This window comes from Cystoisospora suis (assembly GCF_002600585.1).
Source record: "Cystoisospora suis strain Wien I chromosome Unknown contig_1238, whole genome shotgun sequence".
NCBI classification, from domain to species: Eukaryota; Apicomplexa; class Conoidasida; order Eucoccidiorida; family Sarcocystidae; genus Cystoisospora; species Cystoisospora suis.
The window spans coordinates 77,205-102,247 of NW_027154039.1; the positions used below are offsets into that span (position 1 = coordinate 77,205).

Here is a 25,043-nt window from a genome sequence, read left to right on the forward strand (position 1 = left end):
AGATTGAAGAAAGATTAAAGATAGATAGATAGGCAGTATCCCAAGGATGTACTGTCTGTGAAATCCTAGTTTGAATCTATCGTCTTACGTCTCATGCATGATGGCAGCCTACCTCACTTTCCTTGCACCTTCTCTGTTCTTGTTCGTCCTCCTGGCATTCTGTCTGGAACAAACGAGGTAGAAAATTTCTCCGCATGCAACTTATCTCTGCCTCTTGACGTACTTCCTTTCTTTCTCCTTCCTCTCTCACAATCCATTCTTTTCTTCTCTCCCCATCTACTCCCGATGATTCTATAGCAGCCTGTCGTCCTCTTGCTTCACTACATGATAAGACACTACGCTGAGAGCTATCGGTTGTATATCTCCTAACCTTCACCCCCGTTACTACCCCTGAAGCATCTGCTGTAACGTCTTTCTGTCGGAGCTCTCCTTGATCAGGAACTTCTTCTCTTGCAAGACCGACTTCACCTAGACACATTCCTCTCTCTGACCATCTCTGTGCATGCAGTGCCTCAGGGAACTTCTCAGAGTTTCGTAGAACTTTCATTCGTTCTCTCCTGACAGGACGAGAAAAGGGAGAGGGAGACACGTCAAGTCCTACAGTAGGCGTTTGTGCAGGACGTCGCCGACGACGAAGAGGGCGAGATAGGTGCGTCTGACGGAGAAGATAATGACTTGGAGAGATTTCCGAGTGAAGTCTATTGCTACTACTCATTTGAGAGAGAGACGTTGTTTCTCCACCATCTCCTAGATCTCCTTCTATTGCTTCTATGGTTGAATGGTTCGGCAAGGAGGATGGAGAAGCATTGTCGACATTTTCCAGACTTCTTTCTTCTTGATCACAGGAAGGAGCTCTTTCCTTCACTGAGCAGACGCTTTCTTTTGTGGACAGCTCTTCATCTCCTCGAGAAGATGGTGAAGAAGAAAATCGTTCTTTTCTTTGGAGAAGAGTCTCCTCTTTGTTTGTGGTAGTCGTTCTTCCATGCTGATCCAAGCCCTCTTCTAGGTGTGCAATAGGAAGAAGACATCGACGCGGATAGGTGCTGACCCCCTCTGCCCCTGTAAGCCTAGGATGGCTATCATCGCGTGTAGAAGATACGACGTTGCCAAGATCGCCGCCAGGGCATTGAAGGGAAGAATAAAAAGGTATCGCACACGGAGGAGAAGACGACATTCGCTGTGAAGATCGTGGTGTTGGAGCTTCAGAAGAGAGAACAGGAGTAGGGACAGATGAAGTTGAGGAACGAGGAGATGAAGAGAGAGCAGCGAAGTGAGGTGCTGTTGACGGCCCTGAGCTCCTTGAAGCGAGAGGAGCATCTCTCCAGTTCTTCTGTTGCTCCGCCAAGAAAGCAGAAGAAGGTGAAGGCGCAGAGGAAGAAATACGAGAGTTCAGAAGGGGAAGAGGGGGGCAGTTAGGAGAGAAAGAATGAGAAGGGGAAGAGAAGCTCAAAGCCGAAGAAGAAGAAGAAGAGACAGGAATGGACGGCTCGGATGATATTTGGTTATGTACAACAGGTGGACAAGTTTTCCGATGTCGTCTGGTTTGCTGGCGGTGTGGATTTTTCTGGTGTCTGCTGAACAGAGAAGGTTGAGAAAGGAGAGAAGATGAAGAGATACCCTCAGCAGGAAAGAACTTCAGAGATTCAGGAGGGAGGCTTGCCCTTCCTACTCCTTCAAGGACTGAGGAAGAATAAAGCTTTGCTCTTCCCGGGACAAAGATGTTCTGAGACGTTTCACGAGAGGACGAGGGAGAAGCTTGTGGAGAGCACCCTGCTGAAGATAAAGGAGGGGACCAAGACGCAGCAGTGGTGGCTTGTCGACATGAGGGAGAAGAAGAACAAGATGAAAAAGAAGAAGACGCCGAGGATGATGGACAAGGATGAACCGCAGGAGGAACAACTCTTCCGTCTCCTGATACGATAGAGACAGTGGATGAGCGAAAACAAGAGGAAGGTCTTTCCAAAAAGAGCGAAGCAAAGGAAGAACATCCCGACACAGGAGCCGTTGTACTACAGAGAGAGCTAGGTGAAGGAGAAGCAGATGGAAGACGTGATTGAGGCGTAGGTGCAGCCGTAGAAGGCAAAGGCAGACGGATGAGATGTCGCTTCTCCGGGGCAGAACCAAGAGAAGAACAACAAGAAGAAGAAAAAGAGAAAGGAGACACAGACATCCCGATACTCCCACTACTACTACCACTGGCGCTGTTAAGGCTTTCAAAAGCAGCGCATGTAATACTTGGGAACGGCGTTGTATAACCACCCGGACTACACGTCGTTGAGCTCGTTGTTGTGGCTCTAAAAGAAGTTTCTTTTTCTCCATTCAAATGTTTCGAAGAAGACCGTGTAGGCTTGATGAAAGACCAATAGAAATCTTCGTCCCCCCCCGCTCCAACGGCCTCTCCCGCAACAGCTGTATGTACACCGCAGGCCTTTCCCTCATCTGGATTTGCGACAGGAGGAAAAGAAGACGGCCCAAAACGGACAGAGCGGGGGTCAGCAGGGTGACTAGAATGCGAAGGGGAAGCGAAAGAAGAAGATGAATAGACTGCTGGAGAGTTCTCTTCTATAGTCGATTCTGAGATTTGTCTCTCATCGAGATGACATTGGTGGTTTGAAGAAGCAGTGGAAGAAAAGAAAAGAGAAGAAGACGAGGGCATATTGAGAGAAATAGAAGGAGGTGGAGAAGAGATACAGACAGAAGAGGAAGAAGAATCAGTACAGCGTGAACTTCCACGGTTGGACGTAGTACTAGGTTCTCCAGTCTGAAGAAGCGGTAGAGACATCGAATGATCGTCTACGTTCTTCTCTTTGCTCGTGCCTAATGGAACCTGCATGAGTCTTTCATGTCCTGAGACAGATGTTTTAACTACATTCGTACCTACGGTTCCCCTGGTGGAGATGGATAGAGAGTTATGATCTTCTGGAAAAGAAGACAAGGCAGATGACGAGACGTGAGAAGAGTACAAGGGAGGCCGAGGGGTAAAGAAAGCAGGTATCCCAGGGAGACAGAGAGAAGATGACGGTGAATTGAGGTCACCTCGACTACTACTACTACTCCTACTACTACTGCTCCTCCTCCTCCTTATAGAATATGTGCTGGTTTCATTCTTTGTAGAAGATCCCTCTGGAGAGAAACTTTGAACCTGTTGCCGAGGGGGGAGGAGAAGAAGCTGTGATGAACATGAGGATCCTGAGACGTCTCCATCGAAGTTACCTTGAGGACTGCGGTAGCCTTGCTCTTTGTTTGATCCTGAGCTTGATAGAGAAGGAGATTGTGGTTCCTCGAGGTGAAGCGAAGAAGAAGAGGAAGGGCAAAGGACAGGGGATAGAGGATTAAGAGAAGACGATGTAAAAGAAGATGGGACAGGGAGATGACAAGAGGAAGATTGAGACGCTGCGGCGGTTGAGATGACATCGTCATTCTGAGACCGAGATACAGGTTTAACACCCCCACCTCCTTCATTTGAAAGACTCGCCATGGTAGTAGCAGATGAAAGGCTAGGGAGAAAAGGAAACGACTTGAAAGGTTCGGACGTTGAATGAGGGATAGAGTCACCCGATGGGAGAGAAAGGGAGCTAGCGACAGAATCACGAACAAACGTTTGAGGGCTTGAACGAGGAGAGGGGGAGAAAGACGAAGAAGAAGAAGATCGTATGAGATCTCCGTCTCTTTCCTTTTTCATGTGAAAGGAGAGAGACACTTAATCTCTTCCTTCTTCCCCGTCATGTTGTTCTTGGTCCATCTTGCCTTCCTCTCCGTGTAAGCCGTACCAGTCAAGGCATCTCTCCTATCATCTCTCTTGGTAGTTCCCCTCTCGGTTCCTTCTCGTTGAACTTCATGAATCAAACATCTTTATGAAATTCAACCTGCTCTCTTTTCGACTCTTTTCTCCACCAGCTGAAGGAACAGTTGCCATTTTTTGTCTCAGGAATGATGGAGAGAGAAGACGCTCTACGTTTGGTTCTTCTCTTAAGTGCTTTCAAGATAATAAAGGTCCTATCATGCCACCCTCGAGACGACCATACAGATACGTATGTATAAGGGGAAGCAGAGTGATATCTACTAGGGAGTCATGATCATTGAGAACGTGGATACTAAGGAACTTCCCACTGTTTTACGTGAGTTGCCTTTCAGCGTCACATATCCAGTAGACTAAGAGATCTCAATATGATTCAGGGACGATGTTTATGTAGCATGCAGAAAAAGTTCAGAAATCTCTCTCGTCGTCTTGTCCAGCTGTATAGCACTCTTCTTGTTTTTCACTTTCATTCCTTCAGTGCGTCGTCCTACTGCAGAATCTGTGCCTCCACTTCGTTAGGAAATATGAAGAGAAAAGATCAAAAGAACATCACTGTGAAGAGACCTGTTAACTGCATCGTTTCCGCTTCTTTTCACAAAAGGAAAAAACACTGAAGCCCATTTCCTTCCCTCAGCAGTGAAGGAAGAAAACCGAAGCTAGCGTGATACCCTGCTGTAAGGACAATCCCGAATATCCTTCGATGTGCATTCAAGTTCAAACAGTCCCGTGGTCTACACACAACTTTCTGTCACAATGACGTGAAAGAGAACTGTGTGAGAACCGAAAGACATAAGAAGACCCCCCCCATCCCGAGAAAAGAAGGATCAATCGATCTCGGTTCGCTGGCATACATAGAGCGGGAGTCAAGAAGCGAAAACTGTTGAGTGGGCTTGTTGTCTTGTTCTTCAGAAGAAGACGCGAGGCAAAAACAACATCCTTCCTGTCCATCCAAGAAAGAAAGCGGAGAATGTTGTCAGGTGCTGGACTACTGTAGATAAGATGAGGACGTTCTAGCCGAGTTGGCCAGTTTGCTTTGAAGCTGTACTTGGGTATTGTGTTTGAGCTTCGAAGCCAAGTCTTCTTTCGGGAGAAGAAACAGACAGGAGGCATTCTTCTTCGACGAAGGTATTCTTGCAAACGCCATGTTGGCAACTGACAGAGAATCCTTGTTCTGTTCGCTGCGTTCCTTGGTCGTCCCGAGTGCTTTTTTAGGGTTTCCGTTGTCCTCCTCTAACAGGACTGTCGTGGAGGTCCACAACTATCCACAGAACGGACACAGAAGGCCGTGGAGATGCTTCCTCATTGTCTACGGCTAGCAACGGGTCGACGGGGAGCCGTCCACATAGCTCTCAGAAGCTCGGACAAAACCGCAGGACAGCTGGAAGCGCGGTGTTATTCTCTTGGCGCGGGGAAATCATGGGAGGATCAAACCAGACCTGTTACGGTTCTGCGGATTATCTAGGTCGCTGCTCAGAAAAGCGCTGACACATGTCTCTCCTTCAGCTCCACTGTCTGTGGCATCCGAAAACGTACAAAAAGAGGCTGAAGAGAGCAGCAGCATGTACATGGAATCCAGGACCTTCCAAGAAAAAAGAAAAGAAGCGTGAATATTGTGGGATGGAATCTGAAGGGAACAGCCGTCGCTCAACAGGAGAAAGGACGTAGAGGACTTCCTCTGCAAGATGATCGGGCACGAGGAAACTCCCTGGAGGGTGAGAGAAGAAGACACTGCTGTGTCGTCATCGTTCTCGTCGTGTTTGGCAAGCCCAATGTCGTCGCTGCATGTGTGATGCATGCCCCCCATGACTAGCCGCGTTCTTTCTACTGGTGGAAACTGCGATTCTGTGTCGGCCGCTCTTCTCTTGAGTATCCAAGCGTCGCTGAGTAACTTGTTCCACACGAAACCTGACCCTTGTTGTTTGAAAGCGAAGCAATGCGCAAGTGCAGGACACAGATCTGTCTCCCTCGAAGGGGAGACAGCCGTCCAATCGAAGATGATCTTTCTGCACTGACGGCTGCTCTAGCAAAGGGATCAGCCTGCTCGAATCGTATGCGTATGTGTGCGTGTGTATGAATGCGCGTGACCGTAAACATGCATGTAGAAGTGTATGGGTCGGCACAAACATACGAAGATAGCTACATATATGTATGTATTCAAGTATTCACCAGGCGCATGGGTAGAGATATAGGTATGTATGTATGTATGTTGTGCGCGTCCGCCGCGCGGCGGTCTTCATGTAAGTAGATGTTTGGAGTGATGCATTCGAAGTGCGTATACATCTGTGAGAAGGGGAGGCATGTCTTTATGCGTACAGCTGCGTATGAACGCAGACTTGTCTGTACATGTGATTGTGTGCACAGGTGTTTGCAGATGTAATGTCTTGACAGTTTGGCAACTGGAATGTCGTTCGGTCGTGTGTACTTACTTTAAGGGGGCCACGGCTGACATCGTGCTAGTCGGTCTACGGTCAGGCGGACACGCCCCTTCGATGGTTCGGCACGCGACCCTAGCTAGCTTGCAAACCGAGCTCGGTTATTTCACGGTGGCGGCGGCTCGCTACATTGCTTCAGTCATCTTTTTCCTTTCTGTTTTGAAACGGTTTCGAGTCTCCAACTCTTCCTCCTCTTGTAACCGTAACAGAAACCAATTTGCCAGCCGTCAATCTGAGTTGCTTCGATAGCCGGCCTTACCTGGCTGCTGCTCAGCGCTCCATCTCTGCTGAAATTCTCTTGGATTATGGCTCTTTCTTATCAGTCGGCTGTGTGTAAGGGAACGTTCTGCCAGGTGGTTGAGTTCTTCTTTTAAAGTCCTGAAAACATATATCTTGCTTTCGCTTCGGTCTGAGTCACGCCACAGATCGGGCTTCCTTTGTTGGGCCTTCTGAGCCACGGTAGTCCATGGTCTTGTCAGACCAGCCGTGTGAAACCTCGCCTTCCTGCTTTTTCTTTGGTCCCGAAAGTCGGGGGTGTGAGGCACTGCTTCTCCTCTCAGGATTTGCTGCCGTAGCAACGGTTTTCTCCCTGCTAACAGAAAATGACAGTCGGTTTGTTGATGTTAGCGGCCCGGCTCTTTCAGAGCTTCGGGGTGGTCGTTGCACCGGAGACCAGTCAGCTGTACTCTCGGCAAAAGATGTTCCCGATGCCTTACATCCGCGGGGTCGGTGCAACGGAGGATCAAGGGCGACGCCCGGAAATGGAAGACATGAAAATCGCTATCGAAAACGTGGAGTCGCTGCAAGACTGCTGGATCTTAGCAGTTTACGATGGGCACGGGGGTCGACAGACTGCCGAAGCCCTATCAAGAAGGCTGCACGGAAGCTTTCTGAAGTGCTTAAGGCGGAGGACTCTGGTGCGTTGGCAAGAGTTCCGTCAGCGAGCTATGTTTCGAGCCAAGGAGCTGCGTGGTTTTCTGAACCATCTCGATGTGGAATGTAGGAAGTTCGCTACTCTGCCGCCATCCATGATAGATGACTTCTTAGGCACTCTGCGTTTACAGCAGATTCTGGAATGGATCATTAGACATCCTAACCCCAGGTTCAGCAGTGACGGGCCGGGGGATGCGACTGGATTCGACATCGGCTTGCCACCGCACTATTTGAGTGTGTGTTCGGTGACGGATATAGAGGACTCAGCCCAGGAAGCCTTTAGGGAAACAGACTACGAAATACTACAGCGAGAGAGAATTGCGGAAAGTGGGGCGACTGCGTGTTTCTGTTTTGTAAATCCACTCCTAGATATAGAGCGCATCCTAGCTATGAGCCCCCGCGAGGTAAAACAGGAAGACTGCGACTTATTCACCATAACAGACAGTCACTGTAGTAAGAACTCAAAGCAGAGCTCTCTTTTTGTCCGCAACCTCACCGTAGCTCACGTAGGCGACACTCGCGCTGTGTTAGTATTTAATGATGGCGAGGCGCTTAGGCTGACTAATATAGGTGACCATAAAGCAACAGATGTCCGAGAAATAGAGAGAATAGAAAGACTAGGCGGGAGGGTATACGGTGACCGAGTCAACGGGCTTCTAGCCATAGGCAGAGCTTTTGGTGACTGGAACTTGAAGCTTAGTCATCAGGAGTTAGTAGAATCGCAGTCGTATACTACTTCAAGCAGGGGTGCCCGGGTTGTCAGGCCCCCGGCAGACTCGTGGAGACAGCAGCAACGTGACTACGTAGTCAGTCACGTACCTTACGTCCGTTCAGTAAATCTGTCCGCACTCCTTCATGGGGAGGATCGAGGGAAGTTTGGATGGGGGCAAGCGGGGACCAAGAACTGTGTAGAGAAAAAGATTCCTCTAGCTCTTGTGCTCGGTTGTGACGGGCTTTTTGATGTCTGCACTGATCGTGAGGTGGGAAGAATATGCACCGAGTCCCTTCGGCGGCTCAGCGAACACCGCCCAGACATGACACCTGCGGAAGCGGGAGTGATAGTGTCTCGTAAACTCGTGAAGGAAGCTATTGTCCAAAGAGGTAGTACGGATAACGTGTCTGTGCAAGTCGCACTTCTAGATTCTCTGGAGTTTTCACGACGCTCTCCTCCCCTCTCCCCTCATAGTCGTCGTCCTCCTCCTCCTCCTCTCGCCCCTCGTACTCGTCATCGCCCTCCTCCTCCTTTCTCCCCCGAAACTGCTCCTCCTCCTGTCCCTGCTCTATAGCGTTATCAATAGCCCCTGCGTGAGAGGCATTTCTCCTCTTTCCAACCACGAAGTGGCGGATGCGAAAGAAGAGGGGAGCGGTCCGCGTGGGGAGGCCCAGAACGCTTAAGAAGAAAAGAGAAGTGTGGATGGGAAGGCGCAGTTGCAGGACGGCTTCAGGAGACATCTCAGAGTGATTTTCCAAGTTGTGTTTAGCAGGAGGTGAATCTGAAACTCTGGTGGTCCCGTCTTTACTCCATTCGCCACGTGCAAGCGGCGAAACCATTTCAGAGACGGGAAAAATTGTTTTATAACACCCATTTGAGGGACACAAACCCCGACCTGTCGTCGCCCATGGGAAACCAGTTACCAGGTTGACTCGGACCCAGTGACAAGGGTCAGGCTTTTGTGTGTTCGTCAGAGGCGAAAGCAAGTTGTCTTTCCGCTCTTATTTCTGCACGTGTATGCGGAAAGATAGGAGAATCTCTCGAGTTTCTCTTCTCCTCTGTGGTTCTGGAAGAGACGACTGTTAAGCCGCTGTACAGCTCTGCCCATCACAACAGCGATGAACGGCGACCTCCCTCTGAAGAGAAGGCCAGGCCAGAGCTGATCTGCTTCTTTCTTGGCTTTTACAAATTCAAACACGTGTGTGTCTGACACTTTCGAGAGCTGCGGAAGGTACGGGCAGGAGCGTGATAGGTAATCCCGAACTTCCCGGCGACGCAACTTCGTAGAAGAAAATGGTGACACTGGCGGCATAATTCGAAGGAGCAAGCCGAGACTCACTATGCCTGTGGTAGTACGGTTGCCGAGCAGGCAGAGGTCTGATTGTTGTTTTACTATGGTAGCGTCTGTCGCATCAGTTAGTAAGGAATCGCTACCGTGTACACAAAAACACGCAAGGCACGAGAAAGGGCGTCCGCTCTGTAGCAGAGCGACCGGCCCCATTTCGGAAGTGCGCTGTTGCCGAAGAGATTGGTGTCAGGATCAAGTGTCCGTTCGCTGGAACGGTTGTAGGGGGGGCAGATGCGGTGGTTTTCGTGCTCCTCGGAGTTGGAGCTTGTGCCTCAAAAACCGGTTTCCAAATCATGAATACTTCTACTGCCCTGATCGGGCCATCGCACCGCACGTGCCAACCGTAGGTACCAATGGATGGAAGCTCGAATACCTTTGCTTCTCTTGGTCGCCTTCCTTCGCTCCGTCGATCATGACCACAAGGAAGAGTCCGTGTGCTTCAGCGTCACGCTATCCGGTCTTCCGTCATGCGTGTGTTACACTCGGACCCGAAGGTGTGACAGACTAGCGACATCGGTAACCAGAATAGTTCTCAGTTGAGAAGCAAGAGGAAGCATTTTCTTTTCCTGCAGTTCAGTATTCTTGTACCTGCCTCCGAGACTGCACAGTTTGCGATGAACACATGGAGGCCCCATGGTGGAATCTCACAGTCCGTTGAGAGTGTACGTTCTTAGCTCACTAGGTTACCGTGCCATATTAGTCCATAGTACGTTGTAACGATCACCCGGCGGAACGAGCCAGGAGCTCTTTTTCCCTTTTCACGATTCAGTGCGGAGCCAAGGCTCTTCCTTCTCTCGTGAGTGTCGACACTCTCCTCGTACATTGTCAGACCGGGCACCTATCTACCGGTGAGAATGATGCAATAGGCGTCATCCCGCTTGCACGAGGACCACATGCGGACAGGCTTCGACACCGGCCTTGGGGGGACATAGCACCGTCCGCTTTTCGAGAGGTTCGCTCGTTGTGCGCGACTCCGTCTTGAGCCGAGACTGACGGCTTGTCACCTTCAGTAGTTGTAGAGTGGGTGCACCCTCGCCGAAGGGCGTTGATCGAGGCAGTCCCTCTCCCATTAGCTATCTGTACCTGGTTGCTCCTCGACATCGAGTGCCCTCGCCTCAGTGTGTTCTCCATCAGTAGTGTAGCTGCAATACGGCTCTTCAGTCACTCCAGCGTCTGGATGATTGATTTCATGTTCAGTGGAATCTGTATAAAGACGTCAGGCCCGTGCGACTGCTGCATCCTCTGTTTCCTTCGCCCGTGGTCATGTGTGGCACGTTAGATTTCATTTGTCAGCGCACGGAAGTGCATTCGAGATATCCGAACCGGGATACGCTTGATCGCATGGTTTCACATTCTGGCCTTGCGCTCATTGACTCACGAGACGAAGTTGCTGTTATGGAGGAAGTCATATGACCCCAGGGAGCAACCCCAGCCCCAAAACGAAGCAGTACGTGACTCCTTTCGTTCATATAAGCGTCCGTCTCTTACGTAGCTTCCAAGCTTAGATACGCTCAATGCCGGGCTACTCATGGAGAGCGAGACGTGGAAGAGCGGAAAAGTGATTCTGCACCTCTGTTCTACAGCGGAAAAGAACGAGCATCATTACCGTATGACTGACAAGAGGTACTGGTATCTGTCTGTGTTCGCGCATGGGCCTGGCAGTACAAAAACCACACAAGGGTGGGAGAAAGAGAGGGACAGGAGGTTTTGTATGGAGAGACAGGCACACCAGGCGGGTGGTTCAGGAGAAACGTGCTGAAGTAGGCAGGGCAAAAAGAAGGGAGGGGTCGAAGACCCCGGCGGAATGCGGGCGTTAATTTTGTTTATCTTTGTGAGAGCTCATGTAGACCGCGCCTGGCCGCCCCCTCTAAAATCGATCCCTGGCAGTCGGAAGCGCGCAGACTGCAGGTTCGGGACAAGGCGTTTCTCGCGGTGTGAACCCTTCAAAAACAGCGCCAGAATTTACTAAACTCAATTTGTCCTGCCTTGGAGGGCCACATGTCCAGTTATGGTTGGCGGTACGTTTGCAAAGGCATACTCGACCCCGTTCTTCCGTACGGATAATAGCATCATCTCATGTAAACGTGCACTGATAGTTCTGCGCAGCCCCGCCAACCCCCCTAGCAACACAGAATAAGTCTATACTCATACTCACGTGCTCTATTTCCAACTTTGTGCCTGTTCACGCGCAGGACAGTTCCCGCGCCGGCTGGCGTATCTGCAGACCGGCTATGCCGATCCCTGTTTCTTATGTGCGTTTCTGTCCAGGTCCGCGCGTAAGTCCTCACTTGTGTGTAATTTTAAACCTTCTCAGACGAACGGCCTCCTGTCCTGCCCAGAAACAGACCAGCCGTCTCGTGTCCTCACTACCAATCAGATGATAAAAACAAAAACAGGGATGCTACATGTTCAGTTCATAAGGCTGGGGCGACATCCGCTGGGGTCGATGGCCATTGGACTCAACCGCCCCTCATTGTGATGATGGTATACTAGTTATGCTGATACCGAGTGGGTCGAGGTACTATCTGGCTAACACTGCCTAGATTTCTTCAAGCTCATTCATGGAATCATCTTTCGCCTACTTGCTTCTCCATGAAAGTCTGTTCATGTAAGTGCAGAGGTCCCTTCTCTCTTGAGTCCTTCGTTTCCGTGCCGTGGTGCGACTCGCAGCCTGTTCTTGGTAAGAAGCTGAGAATCGAGCGGACTGAGGGTCCTCGATCCTCGCAGTTTGGACCGGGGTGCCACTAGATTGCATAGGTCTGAGTTGGACGAAGCTCGCGGAGCAACTGAAAGAAAACGTGCACGGAAAAGAAGCGGAGAGTAGCTGCACTTTGTTTACCTTGTCAAGTGTTATGATTACTTCTCAAAAGCCTGGCGCACGATGAGAGCCACGAAGCCCCACCGCGAGACTTAGCAAACGGACAAGTTAGGGAGCCCGAAAGTCCCTTGCTTGACTGCGGACCCGGAAGTGCCCGACTCATCCTGAGTTTTTTTCAGAGGTCAGGGTGAAGAATGGAGTAGCAGGGAGATACCAGGCAATGCCATACCAGCTATGCGGCGTAACGGAGAGAGGACCAACTATCACTTTCTCTTTCCTAGTGCAGTCAAGCGTAACTATGAAAGAGCGATCTGAGACAGCTCTGGATGCTTAGAGTCGATTCGACGGGTCTCAGCTGGACGTCTGTAGACGAGGGAAGGCACCTGATTGCGTGCGTGATGCTGCAGACGGTGTCCAGGTTAGAAACCCGAATACCTATAGTCCTAGTAAGCGGCACCTAGATCTAGGTGATGTGCTTGTAGCTAGGCCAGAGGACATGTCTGCGGAGACTACGCGCTGACATGCCTCGCACTCTAGCCCCCGGTTACGGAAGCCCTGAACGCCGGGCTGTGCCTTAGGAAGCTTGAATCAGATCACATTACCAGCGCGCGGGGGCTGCGGTACGTGATCACTGAGGCGACGCGCCAAATATGCGGTCACCGCTGTGACAATCGGGCTGTTTTTCGGTACGCAGCGTCGTTCTAGGGACGGGGCTGTGGTCTAAGGCGGTGAGGGAGAAGCGAAAGTGCGCCATTGGATTGTGGGGAACTGGGTAATCTTTGGGCTGGCCCGTTCTCGCATCATAGCTGGAGCTTCGAACAACGATGTTTCCACCTTCAACAAGACTCGAGTTTGAGACAATTGTCGTACGATGGCGAGATGATAACTATACGTAATGACAGGAATGTGCCTTTGAGAAACGGGGACAACGCACAAGTTCAACGCAAGAGCCATAGCCCTAGTCAAGCAGAATGCCCTTCGCACACGGATGGGGACACTGCGCATCATAAGCCGAACACTGATGATGACTGCGTCCAAATCTTGTTCTAAACGAAGATTGATAAGATCCTCCGGGTGACAAATCGTATGTATACGCATGCACGCAGCTTTCGCGGTTGCTGGGCATATGAACAACCACACCAAAAGACACACGTAGGGTTCCGAGCAAAAAAATGCTCACAGAAAAAAATCTGAACCCCAGCACTGAACGGACACACATGGAAGCAGTATGGATGAATGAATGATCGCAGGCGGTTAGGGGCTTCTACCCTGTCTTCTTTCTTAGCCACGGCCGTGAAAACTCCGGGGAGTAGTTGTCGTAGGGCGGGGGGGATCGACGTTCGTCTGTCCACGCCTCACCCCAAGTCTTGCCGCTAGAAGACGCTGTACAATTTCCTCTTCTCCGGAGTTTCCTTCCCTACATCTGAAAGAGAACAACCCCAAGCACGAGCAGCGCAGTGATTGTACACAGCAGTGAATAGCGTACATGGGTGAGCGCATCCACGAAGACTATGGATTAAACACACATAGAAATAATGAATGAACAAAGAGCCGACAGAAAACACAATAGTTTCGAAGCTCCATATGTGTGAACCTGAAGAATAACAATCAGCTACGAACATCCTTCTCCCTAACGTCCAGTCACCTGCCGATGCTGGTATGCAGTAGCAGACTAAACAAATAGCGTTAACGCACTGCTCACGTGTTCAGTCCGTCTAATGCAAGGGACACTTTCCCCTTCACTGAAGACACAACGGTGAGTGTAGAAAGGTAGGGAATGAATGAATGGATGACCTTACCGAAGGAAAATCTTGCCGGTTCCTTTACATTTGCTTGTAAGAACGTCCGTAGCAAGGCAAATCCTCATGACACAGCCAGCAGGGCCCCTCCGGCCAACATTCTCGGCTTTCGTGATACCTCCACTACACCGAAGTTGCGTATTACCAACACCCGGTCGATTCCCCGCCGATGGATCCTCAGCTGTACAGATGCGGCGAATGTCTTCCTCCGTCATGTCTTCACCCAGTCCGGAAAGGTGAAGTTCAACTGTCTGAGAGAAAGCAGGAAGGAAGAAGAAATTCCACCAAACATGTCGTCCTCGAAATGATAAAAGATACCTCCGTATGTATTATCGCAGCCCACTGGGTGGTTGGTACATACACTCAAGTCGGGTGTCAGAAAAACGAACATAACGAGAATAATCCAGAGCACTATGTCCTTTCTCTACAGAAGGAGCTTTTCACCAACCAGTCATTCACAAGTACAGCGACGACAAAATCCTACTCACTACATGCAGATGCCTATGTATGTCATCACAAGACATGAAGCAGCAGGCAGGCTAATCCCTTACCTTCCCTGGAGCCGACTGTTGTTGAAGCTCATTGAGTCTCGCACTAGGAAGGCCCACTTCCTCGTCCGTCTTCATATGGAATAGACGCCCTGATCCTTCATCAATCGCTTGCTGTAATTGTTCACGGCGGCGTTGAGACTGTTGCTTGTCTCTCAGCAGACACTGAAGACAAAAAGAGAGGAAAGAAACAAAGACACAAGGAACAAAAAGAGAAGGATGGGGATTGTATCTTCGTAAAGAAAAGAAAAACACAACTATACTATTCAACAGATACACACGAGACTGAAGAGGCAGATTGAGTGTATGCATGATCTGATACGAAGAAGGGACAGGCTTCAATATGAAGGCAAACGATGCAGGGCCAAAGAGAGATCAAGAAATGGAGACACAGGACAAGCTGATGAGGCAAAAAGTGAAGGAGAGATCAAAAGTAGAAAAAAAACAAACATGAAGATGAGTATTAGAATGTTTCATGGAAATCTCTCCATATTCTATAGAAAAACGCATAAAGCTCTCTTCAGAATCGAAACATAACCATTAGGAAAAAGATACTCCTACAGACTTACAATAGCGAGGCGCTGGCAGACAGGACCACATTACGTCTATGCATTCTTTTCCCCTTGCGCTCTTTCTTCAAAGCACATAGATAGCATCAGCAATGATCAAAAAGACAGAAGCAATGAGAGTTAGATTGAACTCCCTCCCCCCCGTTCTCATTATCATAGTTCGGTGTTTTAGAGGTCAGCCAAGTTGTGAGCCGTTAGCAAGCTCTCTCTCCTAACCTCAGCAAATACACATAGACGCGTTTGTCTTGCCAATTCAAGAAGCTGAAAATTGAAAGAAAGATCTACCAGCTTGAAACCGAGTGGCAACAACATCCGTGATTGGGAGGGGGGGAGCTATGAGCGTAAGAAAAGTGACTTGAGAAAAAACAGCCAAGCAATGAGCTCTCTCTGGTGCTTTTTATCTCGAAAGAAATCATTCTCCCACATAGAGAGAAACAATGAGAAAGACAAGAAAGTAAAGGTCTACTCACAGTCCTTGCATTGTGCGCAGAGGCGAGTCTGGAGCTAGGAGTATCTGCATCTGTCGTACCGAGGATGTCCGACTGCATGGCATTGACGAACCTATAAGAGAAGAAAGGAACCAGGCAAACTTTCCGCATTCATAAGAGGTGCGAGTCAGAAAGTGGAAGACACAAAACGCTTCGTTGTACACAAGTACCGAAGAGGAAGAAGGAACACAAGCAGCATCCTTCATCTCTCTCTCTCTTTCTAAGGTGAGGACTTCAGCTACAAGAGTAGAAAACTCAACGCCATGTGTGTAAGGACCCAGTGATACAAAATCCCCCCCGAATGCTACAGCCAAGTAGGGCAAAGCACAGGCCGCGCCTCCCTACAAGTCTGTTCCGAGAAAAGGTCATATTTTGATTGATAGGAAGCTCTGAGTCAAAGGGACGGCATCATGGAAGACACACAGAGAAGAGAAAAGAATTAAGAGACTAAGGTAAGGTGTCTCTGATGCCTCTTGCGCCTATGTACGATTGTGTATCTAAATATGATGAGTACTTGGCGGCTGCGTAACTCATCTATACTATAGATATGCCCCCCTATATATATCATTCTCCTCCGCCTCGGCCTCGTGGTGTCCCCCCTTCCCCTCCCTCTTTACTTGAAGGGCATGAAGACTACGGAAAACGAGAGACAACTGAGAGATGTGTCATCTCATGAACACCCCCCGTTCGAAACTCACCGCTCATAAGCGGTTTTTGACTGCTCCAATTGAGATCTCCTGCACAAAGCATTTGTTTATACGACACAAGTGATGACATGCGAGACAATGGCAACCCACTCTTCTCTCTCTCTCTCTCTTCACTTGAAGAACTTGAATACTATGGAGAACAAGAGACAACTGAGAGGTCTGTCTGTCATCTCATGAACACCTCCCGTCCGAACAAACCATTTGGCTGAGAGAGCAACGCAGTGTGCCACTAGCTTCTCTTGGGTCCTTGTACAGTCTACATGTCAGAGGGAAAAAGTAGCTGGACACTATGGAGAAGATATACTAAAAGAAGTCTGTATGGGAATCTGCAGCCACACAGTGTTGGTGCTCTGCCGCATCTTTCCTGGCGTGCTTTTCTCAAGTAGAGTGGCAAACATACTCGAGTGGCGCCCTCATACAGTCGTGTGGTTGCAGGACACAACCCGGACGTACTCTAAGCCATTCTTTCTCGCTGCAAGATATCTATCTTTACGATTAGAGACCAGGCCAACGACGGCATTGTTATGCTAAAAGGAGAGACACTAGATGTTTGTCTCAGTGAGAGGAGCGAGGGAACACCGCAAACTGCTTTAACCCCGGTTCTCCACAGAGGTCATCAAGGCGTCAACCAGATGATCATGCGATCGCTGTGTTATTTCATCACAGCAGAGAAGAGGAGAATAGACGCCTACAAAGCATCCCAATGACATGACATGTGGAGAGTACATAAGACGGACATCATCCCGATAGACTTACCGAAGATTAGCACGTTCCCGATCGAGTGTATCTCCACCAGAGATTCCCACACGGCAGCTTGGCGTATCGGTTTTGGTTCTGTCAGAGGTCGCGGTATCTAACCTCGGATCAGGGGTTGGTCGACCAAATAAATCACTGTACATAGGGTTGACTCTTTGAGCTTGTCTTCTATGCTCATTATACTGATAAAAACGCAGAGCAAAACAACCACATGCAGAAAAACAGAAAGGAAAAGGGGTGTGTTTAGAAATAGTTACTTTATTGAGCATTCTCAATCAATGTAGTAGAAATGCATACTGCGATCTAGGAATGCAGGTCCGATGGATCCTTCACCCCGCGTTTGTCTTCTCATCATTCAGCAGTATTGAGAGCTGTTTAAAGGAGAGAAAAAAAGAAACGAAGATAAACGTCACACCATCACTCATAAGATAAGATCGAGGGCGTCTGGTAACCTCCATGTGTGTGAAAGAATATTCCACATACACACACATGTACTCATTCTCGAATAGTAGAAGAATGTACAAACGTCAGTTACACATATGTCAACTTTCGCTTATCTAGTACGCGCATCCCATCATACACACACACACATATGCATAGAAACAAGTTGCTCCACTACCCTAAACCTGTCCTCAACCCACACAAAATATTAGGCATGTCGGCGTGCAGAAGCCTAGCGTTTTCACTTCGGAGACAAGCAGTTCCTTCAAGAAGTTCCGCTTTATCACTGAAAGTGTTTCTCGCTTTTTGTACTGTGACAGGAGTCCAGGCAAAGTATACATAAGTGATCATCAAACAAAAGCACGGAGAGGAGAGAAGCTTTTCATCCCTTCACTTACATCTTTTGTCACTTGTTGAGCATCCCCGAGACTTGTAGTAGCACGAGTTTGATTTCTGTAGGCCGCCCTAGCACTCGATTGGCTCGCGGAGTCATCGCATTCGAAGGCTTCCGGGTGCCCATAGTTCTGGCGCAGCATTGTGTCTCGTGCAGTGCATGATTCACCTCCTCCCCCGGCAAGCGAAGAAGATGGAGAAGACGGAATGCCCCCTAGGCATGAGTGAGGGGAATGGAGAGCCGAGCGACTGCTCAGAACACCCGCAGCGCTACTATTCCACCGGACATCTTGAGGCAAAAGACGAGGAGCACCTGTAGGCAAACAGTCGCAACCGATGCAATACCCACCCTACGTCATCTGTACCGACACACATTCATAGATACGTCGTACGTAAGCCACACATATAGATGAGCATCGTGTCCAAGTCTAATTCCCTGTCGCGTGAAATGCATAGTGACGTCCTCAGATCTCTTCCCCTCCACCAGGTGAAATAAGAACAACAGTCCCCCTAGGGAAGAATCATCTCTATGATTTGCAGCACAGCGATGAGAAACTTACCTCGTTTTTTGTCTCCTTCTATCCGTCGGAGGAGTTCATTACGCCCATCCATCCTATTGAGAGGGTAAGGCGCATCATCTGTCGGTTGTCCATCACCGTCTCCCATCAGTGGTCGGTCGCTATCGACAAGATGAGTATGTTTACCAAGCGCGGCCCTTGATTCTGCACGAACCACCGCGGAGCGAGCCTCCGCGGAAAGAGGAATGACGCTGCCGGTACTCTTTAGACCTTCAATGTGTTTCACTCGAGCGCTGCGATCATCGCATCTTGGAATGAATGTCGTCTCTCCATCTCTTCGTGATCTCTGAGAGACTACACTGTCAGCATACACACTGTCCGCCACACTGCCTCCGCTACGTCTTTTCTGTGGAGGCTCAAAGTAAGAAGGTGCTGACGGTGAACTAGGGCTGTTGGTGTGGTGGCTCCCCTCATTTGCACTAGCAAAATTTTGATCTGAATAAGGAGATGAGCTGCCTTGTGGTATATCGAGATTAAGTGGTGGCACACACTCGCGGACATAGGAATGAGAAAGTGAGGTGGGACCGAATTCTTGAGGGTGGCGTGTATCTGGAAGGATACTCTGGTGTCGCGGTGTATGTCCACCTCCTTCAGTGAAATGAGATGAGGGGCATGAAAAGTTAGAGGGACTTCGAAGATCTGTGAAACTTTGTTCGGAACCTCTTTCTCTTGTTAAACCCCCTCCTCCTCCTCCCCTTTCGATGTTTCTCTGCCGATCAAGTCGTTTCCGTTGTTCAAGTTCCTCTGCCTCTCTCTGGCGTCTCTTATAAGCCTCCATGTTCTTCCTCTCTTCTTCCTGTAAACGCCAGCTTGCCGATACGACTCCAGCAGGAGGTAAGCTCTCTTTATTCGCGATTCTTTCCTTCTGAAGAAATCGAGGAGACCTCGAACTAATACAGCTTGTGGTCTCGTCCCTTCCTGCAGAAGAGTTCCATGCACTTGAGGTTGTTGGCTGAAGAAGATCTGCCCGTTCTCTTCTTGAGAAAAGCTCTCCTCGTGGGTCCACTTGATGATTCTCACCTACACCGCCTACACCTTCCTTCCATCTCTCTCCTCCCCCTGTCTCCTTCCCCCTCATACTACTACCAGCACCTTCCCTCATGTCTGTCCTGTGTCCTCCAGAAAAGACGTTGTGGTGTTGCATCTGACGCTGTCGGTAATAGGATGCTATAGAAGCAGTATCGGAGAACGCTTCCGCTGCTCCCCCATAATCTCTAGAACTCGCAAGTCCGGCTGGAAGTCCTTGAGTTGGTGAGTTGGAAGGAAAATCGACAGAGCGGGGGGTCAGTACACCAGGGAAGGCACAGTCGCTTGTAGACGGGACCTGTGAAATTCCATGAGGGGGAGGAAGAGAAAGACGGTTCCCATCCGGATATTCGGGGTAGTTGCCCTGAAAATGGGCATGATAATCCCGACCGGACTTCGAGGGTGGCTCGTTCACCGGGTTGCAATGGACAGGCGGATGACCTCTCCATTCTTGATGGTTGGCAGGTGAGCCGGGAGGAGAAGGGTAGTCCCATCCCGCTGAGGCATGAGGATTAGAATATGCGGGAGAAGGCGGAGGGAAAGTCGATGACGGAGAGTAGGACTCCATATCTGGAGCACGCCTGGGTGTAGCCTGCCGATTGGAAGGCGCGCAGTTCGAAGGAAGCGAGGGCGCAAGGAGGGAAAGATTCTCCATGATGGAAATGGATGTTACGCGAGTGCCCAGAGGAAAGGAGCCGGTTGCAGGAGTGAGCCAGGGGCGGGGGGCAGCCAGAGATTCTTCTCCAAGGGAGAAACAGTAGAAGAGAATAGATGATAGAAGAGCATAAAGGCGGTAGAGGAGCCAAAACCAAGAAAACCTGCTGGGAGATACGTACAGCGGGGACTCGGCGGACTGTTTGTATTGGTTCGGGGCTCCTACGGAAGGAACACGGGGCTGCTCTTTCGGGGAGTACAGAACAACAGTCTGCTGGTGCACAAGTCTCTTTCACTTAGGTAGAGGCCGTCGAGGTGGCGTAGGCTCTATAAACCTGGGAGAAAAACTTTGCCGAAGACCACGGGGACCAACGAAAAGAAGCAGTAAATTCACTGGCCGGCGGACCCCGTAAATCGTTCTGGGACCGAAGTTGTAGAAGGCAGACAAATTAACGAGCTTGCGGGGAAAGAGTGGGGAAAGGAGTCACGAAACTGAAGAAAACGATGAGCGCTCTAATCAGGAAGACAACGGACACAAGCTTCCCGCGCCAGCACGGCAGACAAGACCATAGAAGCCACGGACGGGGATGTGACTCTTGGAGGAAAAACTTGCTGCGTCGTAGCTTCTTCGGGCTGGAGGTGAGAAGATGGAGAATCGGCAAATGTAGAAAACAAGGCACACAGAAGCAAAAACCGGTCTTGGGAGAGGAGGTGCTGCAGCTCGATAGTGTCGCTAGCAGGGCAGTAGCTCACAAAGGAAGCACAGACGCTGCATAGTGGCTGTCACCCCCCAATATTTTAAAACTTCCGGGATGACACCAGGCAAAACACACCCACTGGGAAGGAATTACTTACTTCTCGAGCTGGGAATACCAGCCGAACGAAATAAAAATACAGGGGACAAGCCACAAGAAGTGGCGTGGCAGATGCGGCCTCACTTCCATTACGCTGCTACGTAGAAATCACGGCAGCCCCGCGCCATACAGCATTTGACGCTGGCCTGGTCTTGCAACCTGCGCAGACCACAGACCACAGAGCAGCTATCTGTCGGATGCATCTTGTGGCAAAATATGCCATGGCGGAAGGACTGCAGTCCCTTCGTAGGTCTCCATTGACTCGGGAGAGCAGAATCTAGCTGCTTGCCAAGATCCGGTGCATCTACCGAGAGGACGACGACTTACCCGTCACCAACGGACCGGAGCGCTCTCCGGCAGCCGTAGTGAACCTTTCCCACATGACTCGCCAAAGATCCAGAGAGCGGAGCGAAGGACGCTAACAGGCGCCCTGCGCGGCACCTGCTGTCTGCATGGTAGAAACCTCGTAAATTGGTGATCACGTCTGGTACTCAATGTCAGCGTGACCGAACCGTGGAATGTATATTACACATGCTCAGTGTGCACAGGTCAGCGAAGTGACTACGGGTACCGTCTCCAGGGGTTCTCTTCGTCACACATAACGTCTTCTGGGCATTCGTGGCAGCGAGTCGTCGTCTGCGTACAAGTCTTACATATAAGAGTCTACTGGTTGGAACCTGCTTTGTCAGGCTCAGTTCGCCCAACAGAAGGGTCTGCCTGCTTTGTTGATTCCGATTCTGTGCACACACTCGGACTCTTATTCGACTGCGGCTGCCAACTAGTCGGTCCTTTTAAGTTGAAAAACCTATTCGGGGCCCACGTGCTTTCTTTTCCATTGTGCGGTCAGGTCACGCCGCATCACACTAGCAGAGTATGAGCAGCACCGAAAGTCAGCTTCGGCTTGTGACTGAAGAACCACCCTCCTTCGACCTTGCTCTGACGTTAATACTTCCTCTTTTCGCTGATCAAGCACTTCGTGGCCGGCTGGTTCGTACCGGCAGACAACCGGTCTTCCCCCTTCTCAGAAGACAGCGGCATCAATACTTTCCATCAGCCTGCCAGACAGCCTCACCATTCGAGGCCTGAGAAAGAGGAAGCTCGAGATCTACTGCTGCCAGCCTCTAGCTAGATTTAATCCTGTACTATAAAACCAATCCGTAGACACACTCGGTGAGCTGTTTTCGTCTCTCTCAACCGTGTGAACGTGGCTTTCCGGCACGTTAGCTGAGCACTCCCACCTGCACCTGTCTCGTGACCATGCCCATCCTATCTCCTTGCCTGAGTGTGGAACCGACCGGAGTTGAGAACTATCTTAATACACCTGGCAAGCACACTACGTTCCCTTAGTGTAACAACACGCCAGCATGCTAGCCTCATCTGCCGGCCGGGCAGCATTGCGTCGACCTTCGTAACCAGGCCCAATAAAAGAAGTTGCACAGCTGGTGTCAGGACATGACCACTACGCTGCATCGCTGTGATCGCCCTTAGGCGGGCGATATCGGAGCTGTCTCCCGTGAACGTCGCAGAAAGGCGTAACTCGGCAGAGGGCATCATACCGCTCGTCAAAGTAGATGACTGTAGGAGCACATAGTGCTACGGCGGTATTGGGAAAAAAGGGACGCGTGCGACTCTGTCACCGCAGGTGCACAAGAATCACTTTGGTTTTCCTCCGAATCAAGGTAACCCGGTACACAAAACGTGTGTAGATACACGCCGAACATTGGAGGGAACCATGTGGCAACGTCCCTTCTTTCGACAGACAGGACGATGCCTGCACTTCACAAGATGCTCTGTCAGAGCTTCGTGTTTTCATAAGAAGACTCAACATATTGATACAAACAAAGTAGGACAGCAAAGAGAGACATGACCTCGAGACTCCGTCGCATCAAAGATCAGTGGCTTCTCCCTTTCTCCCGCTGTCCTCTCTCTTGCAGTCTCTGACGTAAGGTAGTTAGATCTAAACAAAGTTCACCACCACCAGCATCATCGGGCTTGTCTGACCTTCCCTGAGGCTCTCCCTTGTCCTTCTCCCTTCCCAGCAAAGGACCTTCTGAAGCAGGTTCTTCTGCTCCTGTCTCTGATTGACCTGCACGTAGCGGGCTCAAAGCTGCTGCCCCTGTATGGGGTGATGCAGAAGAGGGAGCTGAAGGAGTGTCAGATGAGGAAGAAGAATCACTTCGTTGAGGACCTGGAAAAGACAGCTCTGCTGCGGATGAAGTGCAGGCTGCTGCAGAGCAGGCGCCATTGAGTGAGGTGGAAACAGACGAGAATGGCGAAGCCGAAGACGAGGAGAGAGAGAACGAAGACATGCCCGCATCCGGGAAATCTCTTCTATTGCATGCGGGCGATGACGGTTTTTCCCCTCCCATTACAGGAGGGGGAAGTGAGAAAAGGAGAGATTTACGAGGTTCAGGAGCACACGTCGCAGCCTCAACGTGCACCGCTTCTTCGGCACCGTTGTCTGATTCCTTTGTAGAACTTGAGTGCGAAGCACCACCTCCTTGGCTTTCTGTAGACGAGCTCTCTCCTTCTTCGTCCTTTTCCAGTCTCTCATTCTTTGGCCCGTGCATGATAGGAGGCAGCTTCAGCGGGACTCGAGTACTGTTGGAGACGGTCGCAGGAAGCGAAAGAGTTTCGCCGTCTCGCACTCTTTTACGTGCAGTCCCCCCACTGACGGGAGGGGGACACTGCTCGTCCCCGTCTTGCTGATCGCTGCTCTCTTTCCTTTCCTGTGCGGCACAGGTATCATCCTGACTGTCACCAGCTGGCGTGTGTGTAGGGATCGTGGAATCTCCGTCAGCGGATCCCTCTACGATAGCCATGCTTTCGCTATCGTCCTGGTGCCCTCTCTCATCATGGACATGCTTTACATCTCCCTCACTCGATACCATCTCCTTTTCTCTTTCGCTGGCTGGGCGATGAGCAGTGTTACAAGAAGAACCGGAGACTATATCCCACGTGATTTCTTCTTGTTCTCTCCTCCATTTAGCTACTTCGGGAGAAGAAGCATCTAACGGCATTTCCAGACGAGGAAATTCTTTCATAAGCTTAGAATGCAACTCACCCCAGGGATCGTCTAGCCACCCCGGACACGAGACCGCGGTCAAGCATCCCTTGTTAAAGCCTCCCCTTCCTCTGCCTCTAAACGGTCTTGCGTCCCCCGCTCTTCCCCTCCCTCCTCTACCTCCACGAGAATGACCCGGATCGGCAGAGCCGCCACGTGGAGCATACCTCTGATGTCCCCCCCTTCCTCCTCTCCAGCCTTGGGGAGGCGGGTGGGAGGTCGAAGGGTAAGAAGCAAAACCTTGTGACGTCGTAGAGTGTGAAGGAGAGACGCCACTATAAAAAGGAGGAGGCGGAGGGACAGGGTGGGGACACGGCGACCCGTGGATAAACGCGCTGGTGATACTGGAAAACGAAGAATGATGAGGAGCAGGAGGTGAGAGCGTCGACGATGAAGAAGAAAAATATCTATCCCCGCTTCCTGGTGGGTGGCCTCCCCAGAGTCCTGCCGGCCCTCCCCCTCTTCCTCCTCTTCGTACTGACATGACAGCTACAAGAGAGGATTACAGACACGAAAGTCAAGTTTATAAAGAAAGCCGTACACGGGTGTGTCGTTCGCTCGAGATGTCCACGTCCCGGCCGGAGCACATGCACACACAGTCTTGGGACAAAATCTTGGATCGGCGCTTTTCTTGTCTTCGAGGAGAAGTTTCGTAAAATGACTGCACGGCGGTGGAAGCAACAAAAGACTACTGCTCTCTTGCTTCTCTTCGACAGGGGAAGGTGAGTACAAGCTCATTCTCCCGTGCCGGCTAGATGTATCCGAAGCAGGCGGGAAAAAGGTCACGCAGGAGAAAAACGAACAAGAAGCGAAGCGGCTAATTAGGGAAGCTTAAGAGAAACAGAAGCCCTGCAGCTCTGCAGGAGGAAAAGGAAACTCTTCTTACTACCGCCAAAACCAGACTCTAAACAGGCCATGAATCACATCAAGCCAAGAGCAGTAGTTGTGTAACCTGCTTCTCTGGAACTGAAAGTGAATGTCTTCCCTGGCGCCGGAAGATACAAGAACAACCTCAATGGCATATCCGCAGGCGCGTGACATATCACACTCAAAAAGTGAGAGGTACTGGTTTTCTCTCTACGTTTCTTTCTAACTCTTCGACTGAGAAAAAATCGAGGAAAAAC

At 50.3% G+C, this 25,043-nt stretch overlaps 3 protein-coding genes across 3 annotated transcripts in view; all 3 read right to left on the bottom strand.

Annotated features, from left to right (window-relative positions):
• The window catches only part of CSUI_002945 (uncharacterized protein), a 16,678-nt gene extending 11,211 nt beyond the window's left edge, over positions 1-5,467 (bottom strand). The window contains exon 1 of the mRNA XM_068063143.1: positions 113-5,467. Within this exon, the coding sequence (XP_067924882.1) occupies positions 113-3,682 (3,570 nt within the window). The 5' untranslated portion in view covers positions 3,683-5,467. The remainder of the gene's footprint in view (positions 1-112) is intronic.
• A 7,446-nt stretch (positions 5,468-12,913) lies between these two features.
• On the bottom strand, positions 12,914-20,837 carry CSUI_002946 (uncharacterized protein). The gene is made up of 8 exons (XM_068063144.1): positions 18,304-20,837; positions 17,749-18,056; positions 16,910-17,091; positions 16,145-16,183; positions 15,429-15,519; positions 14,393-14,554; positions 13,842-14,092; positions 12,914-13,465 (listed from the first exon to the last, which is right to left on the bottom strand). Exons 1-8 carry the CDS (start codon positions 20,000-20,002, stop codon positions 13,324-13,326), a joined length of 2,874 nt encoding a protein of 957 aa, XP_067924883.1. The 5' UTR covers positions 20,003-20,837; the 3' UTR covers positions 12,914-13,323.
• Positions 20,838-22,494: 1,657 nt separating this feature from the next.
• Positions 22,495-24,998, bottom strand: CSUI_002947 (uncharacterized protein). The gene has a single exon (XM_068063145.1). The coding sequence runs from the start codon at positions 24,401-24,403 to the stop codon at positions 22,748-22,750; it is 1,656 nt and encodes a 551-aa protein (XP_067924884.1). The 5' UTR covers positions 24,404-24,998; the 3' UTR covers positions 22,495-22,747.
• Positions 24,999-25,043: the final 45 nt, after the last annotated feature.

Bases quoted from the DNA above. Each gene is read 5' to 3' on its own strand.
- CSUI_002947 (XM_068063145.1), bottom strand. From the start codon at position 24,403: ATGTCAGTACGAAGAGGAGGAAGAGGGGGAGGGCCGGCAGGACTCTGG.
- CSUI_002946 (XM_068063144.1), bottom strand. From the start codon at position 20,002: ATGGAGAATCTTTCCCTCCTTGCGCCCTCGCTTCCTTCGAACTGCGCG. The intron at 18,057-18,303 runs GTAAGTTTCTCA...GTTTGCCTACAG, and splicing joins AGAAGGAGACAAAAAACGAG to GTGCTCCTCGTCTTTTGCCT. The intron at 14,555-15,428 runs GTGAGTAGACCT...TTTTGTCTTCAG, and splicing joins CTGCGCACAATGCAAGGACT to TGTCTGCTGAGAGACAAGCA.